Source organism: Kogia breviceps, chromosome 8, assembly GCF_026419965.1.
Source record: "Kogia breviceps isolate mKogBre1 chromosome 8, mKogBre1 haplotype 1, whole genome shotgun sequence".
Classification (NCBI taxonomy): Eukaryota; Metazoa; Chordata; class Mammalia; order Artiodactyla; family Physeteridae; genus Kogia; species Kogia breviceps.
The window spans coordinates 17,883,011-17,904,203 of record NC_081317.1 but is presented as its reverse complement, the minus strand read 5'-3'; the positions used below and the strand labels follow the sequence as shown (position 1 = coordinate 17,904,203).

At 45.6% G+C, this 21,193-nt stretch overlaps 1 protein-coding gene across 2 annotated transcripts in view; it reads left to right on the top strand.

Annotated features, from left to right (window-relative positions):
* Positions 1-21,193, top strand: part of PAPPA (pappalysin 1) — a 255,679-nt gene that overhangs the window by 48,948 nt on the left and 185,538 nt on the right. For both annotated transcript variants that reach the window (XM_059071226.2, XM_067040877.1), the window contains exons 3-5: positions 6,300-6,445; positions 10,800-11,093; positions 20,127-20,319. In XM_059071226.2, coding sequence (XP_058927209.1) covers positions 6,300-6,445; positions 10,800-11,093; positions 20,127-20,319 — 633 coding nt within the window. The remainder of the gene's footprint in view (positions 1-6,299; positions 6,446-10,799; positions 11,094-20,126; positions 20,320-21,193) is intronic.

Here is a 21,193-nt window from a genome sequence, read left to right as displayed (position 1 = left end):
CCACCCCCCGAAGGGAGAGGTGACTTTATTAGTTGGTGCAAAGGTGCTGTCACATACAGGCTAGTGAAGAGAGGTCTACACCCCTTATTTGATACCTTGGGAAAGTCGCTTCACTTAAACTTGAGTCCCAGGCTTCCTCATCCTGTTCTGAAGTTGTGCAATTTACAGGAGAGATAGGTGCTCAAAAGCTGCCAACCAGAGGTAGCTCTGTCTCTTGAAGGAAAGTTTTGGGGAGACACAGAGATGATAAAGACTCGACCTCTACCTGCTTGAAGCGTATTACCGCAGCCTGATGGAGAAGGCAGTGAGGATAACACAGAGCAGGGTGATAAGTACTAGACTCCAAAGTACTAGATAAGTACTAGAATCAGCTAGAGGTGGTATTGATGATTTGGGTGTTGCTAATAATTTTCATTGTAATTAATATAATAATGATGCAATAAAAATAGCCCAGGCTGGTCAATGAGTATCTTCAAATGTGCCAGACACTGTGCGAGGAACGTTTTCTGCACTGCCTCCAGTCCTCCTGATTCTCCTGAAGGGTGGACATCATCGCCCCATTTTACAGGGGAGGGTGGTCAGGAGTGGACACACGGTATTCATTACATGTAAGCTGAGCTTAGCAGGGAGGGTGAGATTTTAAAAGGCTGAGATTCAGGAAGAGAGCTCATAAGGCAGAGAAGAGAAACTGATGGGCATGCTTCATGAATGGGCATGATTGGGGAAAACCAGAGGTTCTCAGGATGAGGAAACCGCAGTAACTTGAGTTGGAGTTTGTGGGAGGGGGAAGAAGATTGAGTGGTAAGGATGAGACACTGAAAGCCGAGCCGGGGAGAGCCACCCGGAAGGCAGACTGTCAGTTTAGGTTTCTTCCCAGTAGGAGGAAATAGGAGACCAGAATATGGAGGGGACTTTGTGCCAGGATGGTGCTCATTTCATCCCTCTGGTATCCCCATGAGCTAGCTGAGACTCAGAGAGGCAGGGCAACTCGCCCATGGATCTAGGTCTGTCTGTCTGTCCAACTGAGTAGTACCTGCGCATAAATTAATGAAGACACAGAGTTTGGGATTTGGATTGATTTGGGAGGGGGTAGTTTGTTTGGTTTTTTTTTTTAAGAGATTTCACAGATTTATAGTATACACAGGGGGCCAACCTCCCCGCAGTGGCAAAATGGAAAGCAAGTGGCCCTGAGCAAACCCTTTTCCTCCTCTTATCAACCCATCTCCCTAAACTCTAATGATCCTTCTCACTTTGACCTTCTCTGCTTTCTCCTCCATCCATCAACAGAGGGAATAAACAAACCTTAAAGAGATGGGGGAGGAAGGTAAATACATGGGTCCCTGTCCCTAGGATTTTCCCCTGATACTTTTGGGAGACACCCAGCTTGGCTCTGAACTGGTGGGAAGACCTCAGCCAGCAGAAGGAAATCTCTTGGCCACAGAGCCATTTTCCTTTGTGGGGGTCCCCTCCGCCCTAAAAAAGAGCCAGAGAGGAGAGGGGCCAGTGGGGTCAGGGGCCTGAGTGGCCCCTCTTTTGGGAAATGGGGGCTTCTTAAAGTGTGAAGAAAAAAAAAAAACACCCACATACAAGCAAAGGAGAGGCCTCAATATCCCACATCTCTGCCTTGGGCCAGGTTGAATACCACCCCCTGAAAAGATTGGTTTCTGCAATTACATGAGAATAAACAACCAATTAAAACATCTCCCTGCCCCTGCCCCACCCCTCTCTTCCTCTCCTGAAGCTTTCTCAGCCTGGAGCAAAGGGGCAAAGAGGTGACTTTCTCTAATAGCATTTGTGTTCTCTGCCTGAGAGAACGCTTGATGGAAATGGACAAATCAATTAGAAAATAATAAATAATGTGGAAAGGTCCGATCCAGGAAAATCTTGGCTTCTCTGTGTTTTCATTCTCCTCCCACACATTGTTTCCTTTCACAGTGGCCCTGAGTGAGCTTGGACTTGAGGGTGAGGTTGAGGGAAGAATTGGACACATCTAGATTTGGACTTGGCCTTGTCTGTATTTATGTGATCTCTGAACCCCTGTTCCTTCATCTGCAAGATGGGGATAAATAATAGGAATTGCTAAACATTTCCCGAGGGTTTCTATGTGCCAGGTATTATTCTAAGCCCTTTACACTTTCTTTATTAACATCCTAAATCCTCAGAACAACTCTATGAGGTAGATACTATTATCATCCTTGTTTGATGTATAAAGAAACTGGGGTGCAAGAAGTTAAGTAAATAGCCCAAGGTGACCCAGACGTCCAGTGGAAGAGCTGGATTCAAACCCAGGACTCTGGCTTGAGAATGAGCCATCCTACCCACTCTGCTACGTGACTTCAAATACTGCAAAGAGATGGGACAACAGGTGTAGCTAGCACAGGGGCTGGCACACAGCAGGAGCTTACTGCATGCTGTCTTTGTCATTCCTCATCCCTACTCGGGTCAGAAAACTCATTCAAACTCCTTATGAGGCTTCTAGCCTAAGAAGCTGAAGTTGGAATCTCTGGGGCGAGGAGGTATAGCAGCAAAATTTCGGGTCAATATTTCAGCTTCTGTGGCTGTCCTTGGAATTACTAGTCAGCTCAACCTATACACAGATGTGCCCTTTCTAGACCTTGCTTGTGTCTCCAACTCATGATCACCTTTTTTGGAAAGGCTGCAAAACTTACGGTCACCTGACTATCATGGGCTCTTGATCACATGGGTGGCCAGGAGGACACTGTAGGTCTCAGACATATCCTATTCCTGTCAGCGTAGAGGTGTAGGTTTGTGACCCATAGAAATGCCCTGGGAAGCACCAGGCAGCCGTTATCAATCCCAGTTATGTTGATAAGGAAACTGAGGCCTCATAGGAAGGAAGTGTTGAAGCTGAGACTGGGACCTAAATATTTTAGGTTTTCTCTTTCCCAATGTAAATTCAGCTCCATCAACAATCTCCTGAGCGCTTGCCCAGTGTCAAGCCCTGTGTGGAGAACTGGGTAAACAGAGATGAATTCGGCACATTCCCTGCCCCCTGGGGGCCACAAACAGTGGTAGATACAGACAGGTAGAGTATTTGGAATGGTGTGAGAGCCAGTACTCACAGGAGGTAGATGAGTACAGAGGTGGTAAAGGGGGTGGGGGTGAGATGGGACTCAGGGAAGTCTTCCCGGAGGCGTGGTACCAGGATGGACTTCGGATTTGTTCATCAGGGGATGAAATGGGAGCAAAGTCCCTGACAGAGAGAACAGCATGAGTAAAGGCACTGAGGCTAAAGGCACTGCCTCCTGGGGGGCTGCCGGGGGTGCTGACAACACACAGTGGGAAATTCAAGAGAGGGAACAGAGAGAGGAGAAGCTAAAGGGGGAAACAGGGTCTTGCCGGCCCTGCTGGGGATCTCTGACTTTACTCTTTCACATGTGGGATCCCCTTCTGTGATTCCAGGAGGGAAAGAGAGGGGCAGCAGCGTGAGTGTTCTACTGGCCAGGCTCTGCACCAAACCCCCGGGAGAAAGGGAAACTCTTCCAACTAGCTGTGTGACCTGAGCGAGGTACGAAGGCTCTGTAAGCCTCTTTTCCGTCCTCTGGAAAATGGGGATAATAATACCACCTACCTGGGTGGTATTGAGAAGATTAAAGGTGATAATCCATGTAGTCAGACCACATGGAAGGGCCCAACAAACGTTAAATATCATTATTCAGAGACTTTAGCTCACCTACTACATCAGGCTGCCTGCTTGCTTATTTATGTATGTTTTTATTCATTGATTCATTTCCAACTCAACTCAAGAAATGCTTACCAGCTGTTCACAAGGATCCCTAAGATAGAAGATGGCAGACATAAAATGGGGCTGAAAGAAGCATGAGGGTGAACAAGATCCCTCTCTCTATTTAGAAAACAATCCATTAAATATTATGCCTCTAAGAATATACAACGGAGAAAAGGCAGCCTCTTCACTAAGTGGTGCTGGGAAAACTGGACAGCTACATGCAAAAGAATGAAATTACTCCCTCACACCATACACAACAATAAACTCCAAATGGATTAAAGACCTAAATGTAAGGCCAGACACTATCAAACTCTTAGAGGAAAACATAGGCAGAACACACTCTATGACATAAATCACAGCAAGATCCTTTTTGACCCACCGCCTAGAGACATGGAAATAAAAACAAAAATAAACAAATGGGACCTAATGAAACTTAAAAACTTTTGCGCAGCAAAGGAAAACATAAGCAAGATGAAAAGACAGCCCTCAGAAGGGGAGAAAATATTTGCAAATGAAGCAACTGACAAAGGATTAATCTCCAAAATGTACAAGCAGCTCATGCAGCTCAATATTAAAAAAACAAACAACCCAATCCAAAAATGAGCAGAAGACCTAAATAGACATTTCTCTGAAGAAGATATACAGATTGCCAACAAACACATGAAAGGATGCTCAACATCACTAATCATTAGAGAAATGCAAATCAAAACTACAGTGAGGTATCACCTCACAGCAGTCAGAATGGCCATCATCAAAAACTCTACAAACAGTAAATGCTGGAGAGGGTATGGAGCAAAGGGAACCCTCTTGCACTGTTGGTGGGAATGTAAATTGATACAGCCACTATGGAGAACAGTATGGGGGTTCCTTAAAAAACTACAAATAGAACTACCATGACCCAGCAATCCCACTACTGGGCATATACCCTGAGAAAACCATAATTCAAAAAGAGTCACGTACCACAGTGTTCATTGCAAATCTATTTAACAATGGCCAGGACATGGAAGCAACCTAAGTGTCCATCCACAGGTGAATGATTAAAGAAGACGTGGCACATATATACAATGGAATATTACTCAGCCATAAAAAAGAAATGAAACTGAGTTATTTGTAGTGAGGTGGATGGACCTAGAGTCTGTCATGCAGAGTGAAGTAAGCCAGAAACAGAAAAACAAATACCATGTGCTAACACATATATATATATATGGAATCTTAAAAAAAAAAAAAATGGTTCTGAAGAACCTAGGGGCAGGACAGGAATAAAGATGCAGACGTAGAGAATGGACTTGAGGGCACGGGGAGGGGGAAGGGTAAGCTGGGACGAAGTGAGAGAGTGGCATGGACACATATACACTACCTAAGGTAAAATAGATAGCTAGTGGGAAGCAGCCGCATAGCACAGGGAGATCAGCTCAGTGCTTTGTGACCACTTAGAGGGGTGGGATAGGGAGGGTGTGAGGGAGATGCAAGAGGGAGGAGATATGGGGACATATGTATGCGTATAGCTGATTCACTTTGTTATAAAGCAGAAACTAACACACCATTGTAAAGCAATTATACTCCAATAAAGAGGTTAAAAAATAATAATCATATGCCTGTGACTGACCCAAAGCTTTATCATTCCTATTCTGATGGGAGAATCGTACTCCACAAGGAAAGTGTTTGTATTTATTGTGCACCTAGGATATGCCAGTCTCTTTCCAAAGGCCTGTTCTTTCTCTCTCCAACATATGTTTGTTCGGTGTATTAAAGAGCTGATGATCGTAGTGTGGGGAATTAATTTACTTTCCAAACATGTCAGTCTATATTCTAAATATGTGCAATGGAAGCTACCCCAAATACCAAATCCCTTAGCCTATTTTATGGACAAAGAAATAGAGGCTTACAGAACGCAGAATCATCTATGGGAGGCAGATAATGCCCCAGCGTAAAGAGCATAAGTTTCCAAGCTAGACAGAATTGGCCTTGAAACCCAGTTCTGCAACTTTGGGCAACCTGTTTAATCACTTTGGACCACATGTTGCTTATCTTGAGAACAGAGTAATAACACCTCCTTGCAAGATTTGAGTAGAGATGCAAAGTAGGCCTCCTAGTACAGCTTCGTATTTGCCAAATACGTGGTCCGAGGTCCATAGTGAATGAATGAAGTAGGGGAGACGCCAAGGCTAGAATACATGTTATCTCTTCCATGGCCTGCTCTCAATCTATATCCATATTATGTTGCCCTATCATCAGTCCATATAGCAGAGTCCTTAGGGGCACAGATGTTGACTTTAGATAAATCTAGGTTTTAAACTGAACTGTGCTATCGTTTATAAGCTGAGCAGTCTTCAAGTTTCTTAAACTCACAAGGACTTCATTTTTTCATCTGTAGAATGGGATTATCTCACTCACCATAGAAGATTATTGGAGGCAGTCAGTGCGGCGATGTTTATAAAATGCTTAGCCAAGTGCCTGGCACATCATGACTCAATTAATTTGGGAGTACCTGCTCTTTGAATACTGCCTTTTTTGGATGGTGATGACAGCCAAGGTTCTTTTTCTCTTACAGAGCATACTTGGATGTTAATGAGCTGAAGAACATTCTTAGACTGGATGGATCAACACACCTCAATATCTTCTTTGCTAACTCCTCGGAGGAGGAATTGGCAGGAGTAGCAACTTGGCCGTGGGACAAGGAGGCCCTAATGCATTTAGGTGAGAATTAGAAACTTCTTCAGGAAGAAATTGGATTAGTACAGGAATACAGTTAGCAGTAAGGATGATGATAGGGACCATGGTAGTGATGGGTGAGCAACCTATTTACTTATCACTTTTTAATTTTTCAAAACTCTTTAGCATTCCTTACCTTTCACCCATCAGGTGATGCTTTGAGAAATATCACAATGTCATTAATCCTGTTCTACCAATGGAGAAACTTAAGATCCAGAGAGGGAATGGGACTTATCCAAGGTCACAGACAAATCAGCGGCAGGACCACAACTGGAATATAAGTTTCCAGCTCTCTTCATCTGTTGCTTTCTCCTTACACCCCCTGCCTCTTAGTTCATGCAAATATCTTCTCTACCTGGTAAGCACATTGTGCTGGCCCTGCCCATGATGGGTTGACTTGAAAGATGCCAAAGAGGCAAGAGAGAGTTCCTAAGAACTCCCTGTTCCTCCGTATTCCACCCACCAGCACCACCAGGAACTCTTCTTACATTCAAATTATGCAAATCCATAAACAAGACATACGTTTACCCAGACCAGTCACCAAAAGTCAGAAATGACAAAGGTTTCTGAACCAGGCCCTGTAAGCAGACGTTGTTCTTTAATTTTAATTTTTCCATGCTCTCTTCCAATACACGTCTATAGGTAGACATGCATTTTTTTCATCTTGTGCATATTTGAAATCATAGCATACATGCATGTGTTCTTTTTCACTTAATATTCTCTTTGTCACTTAATATTATGCTGTCTACATTTTCCCATGTTGAAACAGTCTTCAAAATTACTTCCCACCCAACTTTTTTTCATTTAACATCACAAGAGGAAAAAGCATCTCTCTAGGTTATGTCCAGTTCTCTAAAGACAAGATATTTTTTAATAGCCACATAGCGTTCCGTTGACTGAGGGCGCTGCAATTTATTTGGCTATTTTCCCCTTGTTAGAATGTTCCTATTATTTACACCAGTGAATAGTGATGACTCAGTGAGTACCTTCATCTGAGAATGTTAGGGCTCAGCAGGGTGACAGTGCTGGATCTTTCCTCAGGCCTGTCTGGTCTCCTGGTGATACAGCCAGAGTCCAGTAGCTGCTCTAAATCCACAATATCTTGGAGATAAGGGACTCTGCAACTTCAAACAATAAAGTTGTGTTGAGTCAGACTCTAGACTTAGTTCCCTCCAGACCACTACTTTTTCCTAGTTGTTTTTAAGAGAGTGAAACCAATTTGTGTGTCTGTGTGTGTGCACACACACATATGTGTGGTTGTGTAAATAGAAACAAAAACAAGTATCTAGTGGTTCAAACTGGGTGGGTTTTTATGCCCTAGGAGACATTTGACAATGTCTAGAGAAAATTTTGGATTTTGCAAATGGGGGAATGCTACTGGCATCTAGTGGGTAGAGGCCAGCGATGCTGCTAGATCTCCTACAACACCCACAGTAAAGAATTACCCAGCCCAAAATACCAGTAGTGCGGTTGTTGAGAAACTCTGAGATAGATGATGGGTGGGTAGACAGATAGGCAGACCTAGACAGACAGGGGCGAGGCAAAAGAGAGTGTGCAGCTTAAGCAAAAGCTGAAGCTGATTAGCTTATGTCACATGCCTAACATGGTATATGGGAATCTTGCTGGTTCAGGGCCAAAATACATGGTTGTTCTTAGCTGTGACTTAACAGGATGGCCTCAGGCAAGACTCTTTCCTTCTCCAGGTCTCAGTTTCTTCAGATTTTAAAGGAATAGGTTAGACTCAGAGGGTCTCCAAGGACCCGTCTCGGTGCTGAAATTCTGTCCTCTTGGAAAATCAACCAAAAGGGTCATGATCAGAGTTTTAGAAGGGTTGAATAGCAGGCTTCTAGAATTAGAGAAAAATACTCCTGATAATGCCGTGAATTTCGGAGACTGGCTCAGGACCAGGAATACAGAAGGCTATAAATCCATAGCATGTTATAGTATTTCAGGATGATGTCAGCCTCAAGCTATTTCACCTTTTAAGAGAAGCAGTGGAACAGGACTCAAGCTCTGTGCTGTCGCTCTGTGGAAAGGGGAGAGTTGGGAGGGGAGGAGGTGAAACAGACAGAGCCAGGCTGGACATTAAGTCTGCAATCCTGTCATTATCCCTGGAAATACCTGAGGGGACCCGCCAGCCTCCCGTTCCCCATTTGCCTCAATGCGAAAGCTTCATAGAAAGACAGAGACTCTTTGGCACTATTTTATTTTAGAGCACACCAGAGATGCAAAGTCACTTTCCCAAGGTGACACAGCCAGTGAGAGACAGAATGAAGATTGCAATCCATGTCAAGCTAACTCCAGCTGGCCTCCAGGCTGCCACCTCCCCATCCTGAGACATCTCGATCATAAGCAATTCCTCTGCAGTAGGCCCAATCAAACCCAATTTATTAGAACCATATAAATAAATAAATAAATAAATAAATAAATATATATATATATTTTTTTACCCTCTTTTCCTGCTGTTACGCCATGATCCCTGGAAAAAGCCTTGGGTGGGAAGGCGATTGTGTTTCATATTATGATTGACAGAAAATAATCGAGAGAGATTTCCTGTCCCAATTTCTCTTCCTCCCTGCCTCTGCCTGCCCCTTCTCACATACACACGCGCGTGCACACAGCCCCACACATCCTCTCATACGTCTTTATCTTTGTGCTGGAAGGCTCTGGGCAGTTCAGAATTAATAGACTCCACGAGCCCCATGGTTGAGCAGACTCACCCTCCCCGCAGTTCAGTCCGAGATAAAACTACCCCCACGCCTGCTCCAGGCCTGCCAGCCCAAATCAGCAAGGCCCTGGCTCCTCTCCATTCTTTCACAAGATCCTGCTCAGCACACGGTCACTGCTTGCAGGTTGCTCAGCCTTGCATCTTAACCTTCCCTTAAACACACTTGGATTTCCTTCTTTTTTCTGTGGCCACTCCGCGTGGCTTGTGAGATCTCAGTTCCCCGAACAGGGATCGAACCTGCACCCCCCCCCCCCACCCCCCAGCAATGAAAGCACCGAGTCTTAACCGCTGGACTGCCAGGAAATTCCCCACACTTGGATTTTGCCGTTGAAATATCTCTCAGCCAGCCTGTATGTATTTCTCCGGTGCCTAAAAATGAACATAGAGCCATGCTATCCATTGCTTTTCCTGACATCTGGTCCATCTATCTGCCCAAGTGGAGCAAAGCTCAACCTTTTAAGACGTGGGGTAGATTATTGCTTCTCAAACTGGAACGCACAGGCAAGTCCTCTGGGGCTGTTGTTCAAGTACTTATTCTGATTCTGTAGGTCTGGGGTGGGGCCTAAGAGTCTGCATTTTTAGTCACCCTCCAGGTGACGCTGATGCTGCTCGTTCTTGAGCCACACCTGGAGTAGCAAGGGGTTAGACAGTAAGTAGGGCACTTGCTGTGTGTCAGGTGCTATGCTGGCTGCCTACGCGTGATTACTTAGGCCTCACAAAACATCTTTAATTGGGCCGGCATTCAGCAAATATTCAACATACATTCAATGAGATGCCATATTCTGGACCCTGTGTAACATTAGCAGTAGAACTCAGATTAAGACCCCTGGCTTTGGAACCCAAGGATCTTGGGTTCAAATTCCAGCCCCCCATTAACTAATTCGATCGTGGGCCAGTTACTTCACCTCTCTGTGAGTCCGTGCCCCTCTTACTGGGTTGTGAGATGATTCAGCGTGATGATACACGTCAAACCCTGAGCACAGGGCCTGAGGATACACAATGAATGCTCAAGAAACAGTGGCTTTTTTGACCAGTGTTATAATGGTGAGCACGCCATGGTGCTGGACTTTATGAATATTCGCTCTCAAAGGGTGCAGAGCTGCAGAAATGGGACGCAGAGATGGCAACTGACTTGCTCGACTTCACAGAGTTAGTGAAGGCAAAATGAGAACCGGAACCAAGGTGTCTGGCCATGAGGGCTTCGTTTAGGCAAATGCGTGTAGAGTGTTTGTGAACCAGGGCATGCCACGCTTCCTAAGAAGTTGCAGCTGAAATGTTGGCCAGCCCAGATATCAAAGTCCTTGAATTCTAATTATGCCACTTCTTCTAAGCAGTTTGAAATCCCCTTGCTTAAGTTACCTCACTTTTTTAGGCATCGGTGTTTTCAACTGAAAAATGAAGGGATTGCACAAAATGACTCCTGAGACTCCTTCCTACTCAATCGGTGATTAACACCGCAAATCGTTAACAGCTCTCAGCAGTGGAGTCATAGGGTGGAGAAGCCTGTGGTTACTTTGGGCAGCACCCCATTTACCCTTGCTTGATTTGGGGATCCCTGCATCAGGAAGCAGAGTGCCCAGTTTGCCTAATCCTCTGGCTTTCCCCTTGCAGGTGGCATTGTCTTGAATCCATCTTTCTATGGCATTCCTGGGTACACCCACACCATGATCCATGAGATCGGGCACAGCCTGGGCCTCTATCACATCTTCCGAGGCATCTCAGAGATCCAGTCTTGCAGTGACCCCTGCATGGAGACAGAGCCCTCCTTCGAGACCGGAGACCTCTGCAGTGACACCAACCCAGCCCCAAAGCACAAGTTCTGCGGTGACCCGGGGCCAGGGAACGACACCTGTGGCTTTAACAGCTTCTTCAACACTCCTTACAACAACTTCATGAGCTATGCAGGTAAGGCCCACACTCTGCAGGGTGCATGGGGCTGGGTGTCAGACTTGGCCTCTGGTCCTGGCTCAGAGAAGCCTCGAGCAAGCTGCTTGCCTTTTCTAAGAGTTCTTTATCCCAACAATTCCTCATCCCAAATAATCAAGATAATATTCCTTCCGTGAGCACCTCGTGGATACAAGGAAGGTGTTGTATCTGAGGGCTCCTCAGAAAGATACTTCAGGAAGCTCACCAGGACTGAAACTCGGGAATCCTGCGTAGAAGGCCCAGCTCTGCCACAGGGTCACCTAATGCCTTGGGGTCTGTCACATGCCCTCTCTGGGTCCCGCTTTGCTCAAGAAAATGGAATCTTTGGAACTGACCTCCAAGGTTCCTCCTAGTTTTGCAGCTGTAGTTTTCTAAGCTGGTGGTGGTTGAAACTTTATTTATTTATTTAGTTATTTGAAACTTTTTTTAAAACACAGAACTCTCACATGCTCCTTTGGTGTTTTATTATAGAAAAAATAGAATGCTTTTGGTTTTGCAAATATGAAATTATTACATAAGTTGGTTGTGCTTTCCTCCTAACCGCATATATCCTTTCAAAGCCCTATTTCATACCATCAGTAACAGCGTTAAAGACGCATTCTTTGGATTCTAGGATGCCCTGTACTTCCTTTTAGTGTATATCGAGGCCACTTCCAGCCCTTGTAACATCTTTGGCAAATCAGAACAAGATATCCCTTCCTTAGGGCAGCCACAGCCCTCACTACTGGCCACCTAACCAAGAGCTTTTGGGTAAGGCACCACCTGCAAAACTGCACATGGTAGCCCAGCATCCAATTCTATTATAATATTCAACTTAAGTGTTCCTTTCCACCAACCAAAACAAGCGAGCTCTGTGAAGGCGGAGCTTGCCCCTAATACATCACTGTATTCTCAGTGCCTAGCACAGGGCCTTGTGCCCTAAAAATGTTTGTTAAGAAGAAAGGGAGGAAGGAGGGAAGAAGGGAAAGAGAAAGGCAGAGAGGGAAGAAAATGAATAAATTCTCTAATAACAGGCATATAAAATTGATTCTTATCAATAACAATATTTCTTCTTGTAAAAAAGCTTACTGTTCATAAAGGACTTTAATATACACCATCTTATTTAATTCTCACAAGAAACCTATGAGGTAGGAACTATCACCATTTCACAGGTGACAGTACAATCCATAGGCTGACTGAAGTCTTTGGCCCCAGGTCGCACGTCTGACTCAAAGTATTTTTATTTTTTTTACAATGGAATTGCTTAGTTAAATCTCTAATTTTACCTTATTTTATTTTTTTAACATCTTTATTGGAGTATAATTGCTTTACATTGTTGTGTTGTTGCCGCTGTATAACAAAGTGAATCATCTGTACGTGTACATATATCCCCATATCCCCTCCCTCTTGCGTCTCCCTCCCACCCTCCCTATCCCACCCCTCTAGGTGGTCACAGAGCACCGAGCTGACCTCCCTGTGCTATGCGGCTGCTTCCCACTAGCTATCTGTTTTACATTTGGTAGTGTATATATGTCCATGCCACTGTCTTACTTTGTCCCAGCTTACCCTTCCCCCTCCCCGTGTCCTCAAGTCCATTCTCTAGTAGGTCTGCGTCTTTATTCCTATGCTGCCCCTAGGTTCTTCATAACCATTTTTTTTTTTTTAGATTCCATATATATGTGTTAGCATACGGCATTTGTTTTTCTCTTTCTGACTTACTTCATTCACCCTGTATGACAGACTCTAGGTCCATCTACCTCACTACAAATAACTCAGTTTCATTTCTTTTTTATGGCTGAGTAATATTTCATTGTATATATGTGCCACATCTTCTTTATCCATTCATCTGTCAATGGGCACTTAGGTTGCTTCCATGTCCTGGCTATTGTTTTTTTATTTTTTTATTTTATTTTATTTTGCGGTACGCAGGCCTCTCACTGCTGTGGCCTCTCCCATTGCGGAGCACAGGCTCCAGACGTGCAGGCTCAGCGGCCATGGCTCACGGGCCCAGCCGCTCCGCGACATATGGGATCTTCCCAGACTGGGGCACAAACCCGTGTCCACTGCATCGGTAGGTGGACTCTCAACCACTGTGCCACCAGGGAAGCCCTTGGCTATTGTTAAATTGAGTTGCAATGAACACTGTGGTACATGACTCTTTGAATTATGGTTTTCTCAGGGTATATGCCCAGTAGTGGGATTGCTGGGTCGTATGGTAGTTCTATTTGTAGTTTTTTAAGGAACCTCCATACTGTTCTCCATAGTGGCTGTATCAATTTACATACCCACCAACAGTGCAAGAAGGTTCCCTTTTCTCCACACCCTCTCCAGCATTTATTGTTTGTAGATTTTTTTAAAAAAATTTTAATTTTATTTTATTTATATTTTTTATACAACAGGTCCTTATTAGTCATCGATTTTATACACATCAATGAATACATGTCAATCCCAATCACCCAATTCATCACACCCACACCCCCACCCCCGCTGCTTTCCCCCCTTGGTGTCCATAGGTTTGTTCTCTACATGTGTGTCTCAATTTCTGCCCTGCAAACCGGTTCATCTGTACCATTTTTCTAGGTTCCACATATATGCGTTAATATACGATATTCGTTTTTCTCTTTCTGACTTACTTCACTCTGTGTGACAGTCTCTAGATCCATCCACATCTCAACCAATGACCCAATTTCATTCCTTTTTATGGCTGAGTAATATTCCATTGTATATATGTTTGTAGATTTTTTTGATGATGGCCATTCTGACTGGTGTGAAGTGATACCTCATTGTAGTTTTGATGTGCATTTCTCTAATGACTAGTGATGTTGAGCATCCTTTCTTGTGTTTGTTGGCAATCTGTATATCTTCTTTGGAGAAATGTCTATTTAGGTCTTCTGCCCATTTTTGGATTGGGTTGTTTGTTGTTTTAATATTGAGCTGCATGAGCTGCTTGTATATTTTGGTGACTCCAAGTATTTTGTTTTCTCATTGACTCTCATGCCTCTCTTCAAATGAGACCTAGCTGATGGCTGAGTGGGATATTGAGCATTTGGGGTGTCTTTTGAGCTCTGTCCCACAGAGATGCTTCAGGGGGCTGCCCTGAGTGGCTGTGTGACTCTAGGCCTCCATCTCTGCTTGAACCAGGGGAGCCCCCTTCCAACAGTTTTCCATTTCTGTTGGAGTTTTGCCTCAGGTTGCATTTGAAGAAAGGATTTCCCTCCTGAAACCCAGTGAATTCGATGACTGCCTGTTGGTCTTCCTGGTTTCCCATTTGGGCTGATGACCTCTGGGGTCCTCTCCAGTTTAAGGTTCCTGCAGTTCACACCTGAGGTCTCTTGAAGGGTCAGTACCCACCCTTGGCACCGTAAACAGTCCTTCGGTTTGGGTCTCTAAAAAAGACCCGAGTACTGGGTATTTCCTCAAAAGCAGATTCCTACTGGGCTCCCATTCCCAGCCAAGCCTGCATCTCACATCCGGTGCCCTGTCCTCTCACAGAGCCCTGCTTACGTTCCATTTCTATAGCGCCTTTCCTTGGCCAGCTCAATGCACATGGAAAATAAACAATAACATGAGTTTGGAAGTTTGCCGGCCTCTTAGGGGTCAGGAGCTGCCACTAGCTACCAGACCCCCATAAACTAAGTCTTTTTTTGTTGCCCTTTGTACAGATCTAAAGGGTGATTGATTTAATGTTGTTTTTTTAAAGGAACCCCTCAGCTCAGTGACCCATTAACAGCAGAACTAATTCACTGAAGCTACGATAACAAACTTACACCCGCAAAAAGCATATTCAAGGCAACCACGAACTTTGAAATGTTTGTTTTCCTTAGGATCTCTGATAGATGAGGTGACAAAAGCAGCTGGATGAAATTCAACATGCAGACCAGGATCGGGTTCTCAGGGCTGGGGAGAGCGAGGCACAGGGGCTTTGCAGTCAAGGCAAGAGGGTGGAGACCTTGCTGGCTCAGCTGCTCCGAGTTCCTTCCCTCCTGGGTCCTCCAACTTTCTGCGAAGCTGTATGTGTTCTGTGTCTGTGCTGCCCTGTACAGTAGCCGTTAGCTGCTTGTGGCTATTGAGCACTTGAAGCACGGCAGGTGAGACTGAGGAACTGAATTGTTAGTCCTAAGTAATTTTAATTAACTGAACGTGGCTGGTGGCAGGTCTACAGAAGTTACTGAGTGCCTGTGGCATGCCAGACACTGTGGGAAACACTTCGTAGCCTTGTCTCATTGAATCCTCAAAATAACCCCACGGAGTAAGTGCTATTACTGTTGCACCCATTTTACAGATGCAGAAAGTGTGGCTTAGGGAGTTTAAGTCACTTTCCCAGGGTCACACAGCAAAAACAAGGCATGCCTTCTATCGCAGGACCTGCATTTAAGCAAGAATTATTTGGCTCCCTTTCTGATGCTGGGGAAGTTTAAGAGAGTCCCCACTGCTCAGATTAAGCAGACACCAGGCAGGTGATGGGGCGAGCCAGGTCGAGCACTGGGTGAGCGCGGTCACGTTGAGCTGTTGGATAATCCCCGGGCAGATAGAAGGGCAGCAGCTCAGATTTTGCTTCCTGAAGGTAATAGGCCACAGGGAGCCAACCAAGAGGACCCTCCAGGCCTTGCCTCCTCAAGAGTGCGGAAACCAGGCCTTCCGCAGCCTTTGGGAGCAAGCGCCTTGTCTCCGTTGTTCTGTGTGTCTCTTTTAATACGCACATACGTTTTGACCCAGCAGTCCCACCTCTAAGAATTATATCCTAAGGAAATAAATCAGTTGATGTGTTTAAAGATTTAGTCCTAAAAATGTTCTTTGCAATGTTTATTCTCCAAATATTAATTAGGCATTTCCTGTCTGCCAAGCATAGAAAAGAAGTGCTTTTGTATGTGTGAAAAAGTAGAAGCTTCCTACAAGTCCAAAGAGAATGGGTTGGTGAAGTAAATCACAAGGTACCTATAGGATAGAACATTATGTGATCACTGCAGATGTGTAGCAGATGGTTGAGGGGCCCAAAGCAGAGTAACATAGTGGTTCAGAGTGTGACGTGTCGAGTGTGGGGACCAACTTGACTCCTCTGTGTGCTGACCTTTGACCTCAGGCAAGTTACTTCTCTCTGGGCCTGTTATTTCATCGATACCATGGAGGTTACTCACCCTTACCTTGTATGACAGTAGGTGTGATTGTACAGGTGAAGGCTTTAGATCTGTCCTTGGTACCATAACTCGTGCTCAATAAGTGACAGTTCGTAGGATTATTTGTTCACTGTTTAGCGGGAAAACAGCCCAGAGCCTAATGTGTAGTGTAAGACCTGGAATATATATCATATATCATCACAAGTATATACATGATGTTTGTGATGATAAGAATTACAGAAATTCACTGTAGATATTCACATCCATCTGCACATACATATATGTGTATACTAGATATTAATTGTATTATCTCTAGGTAATGTTTATGGTAACGTTTATTTCTTTGCAGTATTCTTAGCACATTTCAAATGCCCTACAGTGAATATCATCACTTATTGCTGTTGCTATTATTATCATTATTTTTAAAACAACAAAAAGGCAGAGACTTTTACAAAGGGCGACTCGGTTATTCACGCTCTAGAAATGGGTTAGCTTGTTAAATGCTTTCATCAGCTGTAGGAAGCAGTTAGCGTCATGATTCCTTATTTTACAGCGGGTAGAAATGAAGCTGTCGGGGGTTAGCACTGTGCCCAGGGCTGCACAGGGAGTGGAGGCCCTGAACCTCCATGCTCTGTGCCCTTCCAGCTATGGATGGAACTTGTTCTTGAGAACAGAGTTTGATTAGAAAACTCAGGGCACAACTTCAGCGGCATGGGGACTGGTGCAGGCCCCTAGAATACTGAAATCCCCCCAAAGTCCTTTCTGCCTGGGGACAATGTGGGGACAGAAGAACAAGATGGGTTGGCTAGTCCTAGAGACCAGGATCGAGTGGCCACGGATATCAAGAGGGAAAGCCTGTGATGGCAGAAAGCTAAGAGAGGCTGACCCGAGACGTTAGCTAATTGAGGCAGAGCCTTTATGATAAACAGAAACCCTTACCTCACCCAAGATTCTGGTAGCAGTTCAGTCTCTAAGCGATCTACCCTGGGAGGGACATTTTCCGACTTCAACTTTAAAGTTCAGATACAGTTCTGTTCTCCTACCAGGTTCTATCACCTATCCATTTTTCAAACTTTTTTATTGACAGACATGGAAATGGCTCATGTTTAAGCTATAAAAGGAAAATATGCTTCTTTGGGGGAAGAAAAGCAAACAAATCAGAATGTAGAGAGGGAAAAAATTGCAGTTTTTCTTCTTCGTTCATCCTGATAAATGCTTTATACGTTCCAGCTCATGGAGTCCACACCACCACTCTAAGTAGTGGGGTCGATTTAAATGTCCCCAGTTTACACACAAGGGACCTGAGTTTTAAAGTTACTTCCTTGTTTTGGAAGTGACTGATTAGAACGCTCTTCTGTGCACGTGCCTCAAGGTACAGAATCATCCCCCTATGGACACATGGATGTGTTCTTTCTAATATTTTTACTATGTAAACGATGCTTCAAAAGACATCCTTGTACATATGTTTCCCCTCGTGTTCGTTCATGAGTATCGATCTGTTGACTTCGTAAATGGGATGTCGTGAGATCAAAGAGAATGACTATTTTACATTCTGTTATTTTTTTCCTGCTTGTAGTTTTCCAGCACTCACCCACCTTAGTGCATACGCATGTGCGCACACACACGCAGGCACTTTCCCGGCCCCGAGGCGGGGAGCATTCACTGAGCATTGGTCCTACCTCTTGATGTTGCACTTTTCACACCCCTCAGCAGTGTTCTGACATAAGCACTCTAGCTATCATCATCATCTCCACTTTACAGATGAGGAAACCGAAGCACTGAGGGCATAAAATCATTTGACTCCAGATTCCTGACTCCAGCTCCCTCATGCATGAATCTAACTACAGAACCCCTACTTCCTTAGCCATCATGTCCTTCTCCTGCCTGTAAACCTATCCAGCGGCTTTTCCAAAGCTTTCAGGATGAAGCGCAAAGTTCATAGTAACAAAGGAAGGTGCACCTGATGATCTAACCCTTCTTAGACCAGCAGGTGCATTTGGACTCTATTCTCCAGGCAGTGGGGACCCATAGAACGTTTGGTATCCCAAGTATTTACATGGGGGTATCTGGGCTTGAGAGTGGTCTGTGTAACTAGTCACTCTTTTACCGTGTTTTCCAACGGACACGCGATGTATGAAAGACTTCCCCGGGGTGCTGGAAAGGAGACTGTGTCAAAAATTGCCAAGGGGATCAGAGGCAGCTTCTGTGCATAACCTCCCTGTACCCCGTCCCTTCTCAAAGCTGGATTCTCAAGGTCATGTCCAACTGCCCAGCACCTGCCCAAAGTTATTTTCTGTTTGTTTGATAAGGGGAAGTGAGTTTATGCTGCGGGATTTCCAGTGGCGGGTTTGTTTTAAGATCTGGCTGTGCCCATGCTTCTCCGTCTGGGGCCCAGCTGCGGAAACCCTGACCAGGCGGACACCTCTGGGAAGTGGTGTTTTTGGAAACCAAGCCAAAACAGCGCCTTGCTCTGTCCCTGGGGCAGCTGAATAAAGCTGTTGGAGGGAGAGATGGGAGTCCAGCTTCTTCCTTGGGGTGGGGGGGTGGGGGGCGGGTGTGGATAAGTCTCGGGTCGTGGCCTTCATTCCGCATCCTAGAAAAGAGAGACTAGAATTGAAGGTCGTCGTTAGATCTGAAGACATTAAGAGATTGTATTCCAGCCCCCTCAGACTCAGGCTCAACTCCTGTTTATCAAGCACCTGCAGGATACTTTGCCCAGACAAGGTCTCATGTCCCCTCAGAAAGAAGTTCTCATATTGATTTAGAAACGTGGCCTTGGAGTCCAGACTTGCTGGGTTCGAATCTCAGATCTGCCCCTAGCTCTGTGCTCTTTAAAAAGCAGGTACACCTCTCTCAGCCTCAATTTCCTCCTCTGTACAATGCAGAAATCACAGTATTCACTCCAAAACGAGGGAGAGGGCGATATGTGTCCAAAGCACAGTGCCCCGGGCCTGGAAACTTCCCGGTGATCGCGCTGTGCCGAAGGCGTCATTGTCCTTGTATTCCCGCCGTGGACACGGAGCCTGCACCGCTTCTGCGTCTGCCTGACTCCTGGCCTGTGCTTGCTGCGTAGGGCACCTCGGCTCTGCAGGCCTGAGCTCCCCCTCCCGCCATGCCTCAGCTTTCTTTGTCAGTCTTAGCAGTGCAACCTGGCTGACCTCCAGTTCCACCTCCAGAAACCTCTCCGGTTCATCCGCCTTCCTCAACGTGCCGACTCCTCTTCATCAGTAGTCAGTGTCACAGACCTGAACAGCCTTATAACCACCTTGACCCACGCAGCGAACTGACCTTCACTCTATTACTAGGCAGGTAGTTCCTCGAGGGCGGGAATGTTTTACGTTTCCTTGGCCCTTGGCTTGGAGCAGAGACTATGGAATCGATGCTCGGAAAGCTTGTTTGAAGGCCGGCATCACTGCATCAGTAAATAGCACAATTAATGAATGGGTGAATGAATGAATGTGAAGGCGTGAGTGAAGGAACAAGTGAGTGCATGTGAGAAGGAGTGAGTGGGTGAATGAGTGAATACACAAGAAAATGAGTGGATGAGTGAGAGAGGTTGAATGATTGGTGGGCAGGGAGCGGACAAGGGAATGTGTGACTTTCTGGCCAGTGGATCTGGGCCCCGTGGAAAGCAGCTTGTCTTGCCCTTGTCCTTATCCATGACCTCCCTCTCCAGGCTCAGACGTGCCTTTTCAGTTCTATCCTCCCTCCCTTTCCTCCTGTTCCCTCTCACCTGTCTCCAGAAGTGATGACTGCACTAATTTGTTCACAGACCATTAACTCTTGAGCACTGGAAGAGGCCAGCTCTGAGTTGGCAGGGGCTGGGGTGCTGGCTCTCGGTCCACCAGGAGACATCATCATTCTCTTGCCTGCCCGCCCGTGCAGCGAGGTTCTTATCTCTCCCTCTGCTCACTTGCAGATGACGACTGCACTGACTCCTTCACGCCCAATCAAGTCGCCAGAATGCACTGTTACCTGGACCTGGTGTACCAGAGCTGGCAGCCCTCCAGGAAGCCGGCGCCTGTCGCCCTTGCCCCCCAGATCGTGGGCCACACGACCGACTCCGTGATGCTGGAGTGGTTCCCGCCCATCGACGGCCACTTCTTTGAAAGGTGAGTGTGGCCTGTGAAGTGTTGATGCCCCTTCTCTCTCTCCTGCCAAGAAGAGGGAAACTTGGAAGGGGAAGCAGCCTTGGAGAGGGATTTTGCTGTGTTTTTCGTTCTTGATCTTGTTTAACGAGTACCCCCAACAAGTAGCACGGTGACCGGTCCATAGAGGCACGATGTAGATTTGGGGGTCAGGGAATACGTGAATGATTGCTAACAGAAATTAATGAGTAATGATGCATATTTTAAGTGGTGAATATTTAGCTTCATTTTATTATTAAAAACATGGAAACCTCTGTCGCCAGAACCTCCTCTGCGATGGAGGTACTGGTCTCATTTCCGTGAGCTCGGGAGTTGAAGTTGCCTCTAGTTAATGGGCTAACACCTTCCTATACGTATAGTATATGAAGGGTACATTATACATGAATACACAGGCATATATATATATATATATATATTTTTTTTTTTTTTTTTTTTAAAGGCTTTTAGCTTTCTCTTGAATCAGTATTAAGCTGGGCAGGGCTCAACACTGATTTTTTTTTTTTTTTTTTGGCTGCGTTGGGTCTTCGTCGCTGCATGGGCTTTCCCTAACTGCGGCGAGCAGGGGCTACTGTTCGTTGCGATGTGTGGGCTTCTCATTGCGGTGGCTTCTCTTGTTGTGGAGCATGGGCTCCAGGCGCATGGGCTTCAGCAGTTGTGGCACGCGGGCTCGGTGGCTTGTGGCTCGCAGGCTCTAGAGTGCAGGCTCAGTCGTTGTGGCTCACGGACTTAGTTGCTCCGCGGCACGTGGGATCTTCCCGGACCAGGGCTCGAACCCGTGTCCCCTGCATTGGCAGGAGGACTCTCAACCACTGCGCCACCAGGGAAGTCCCACATATAT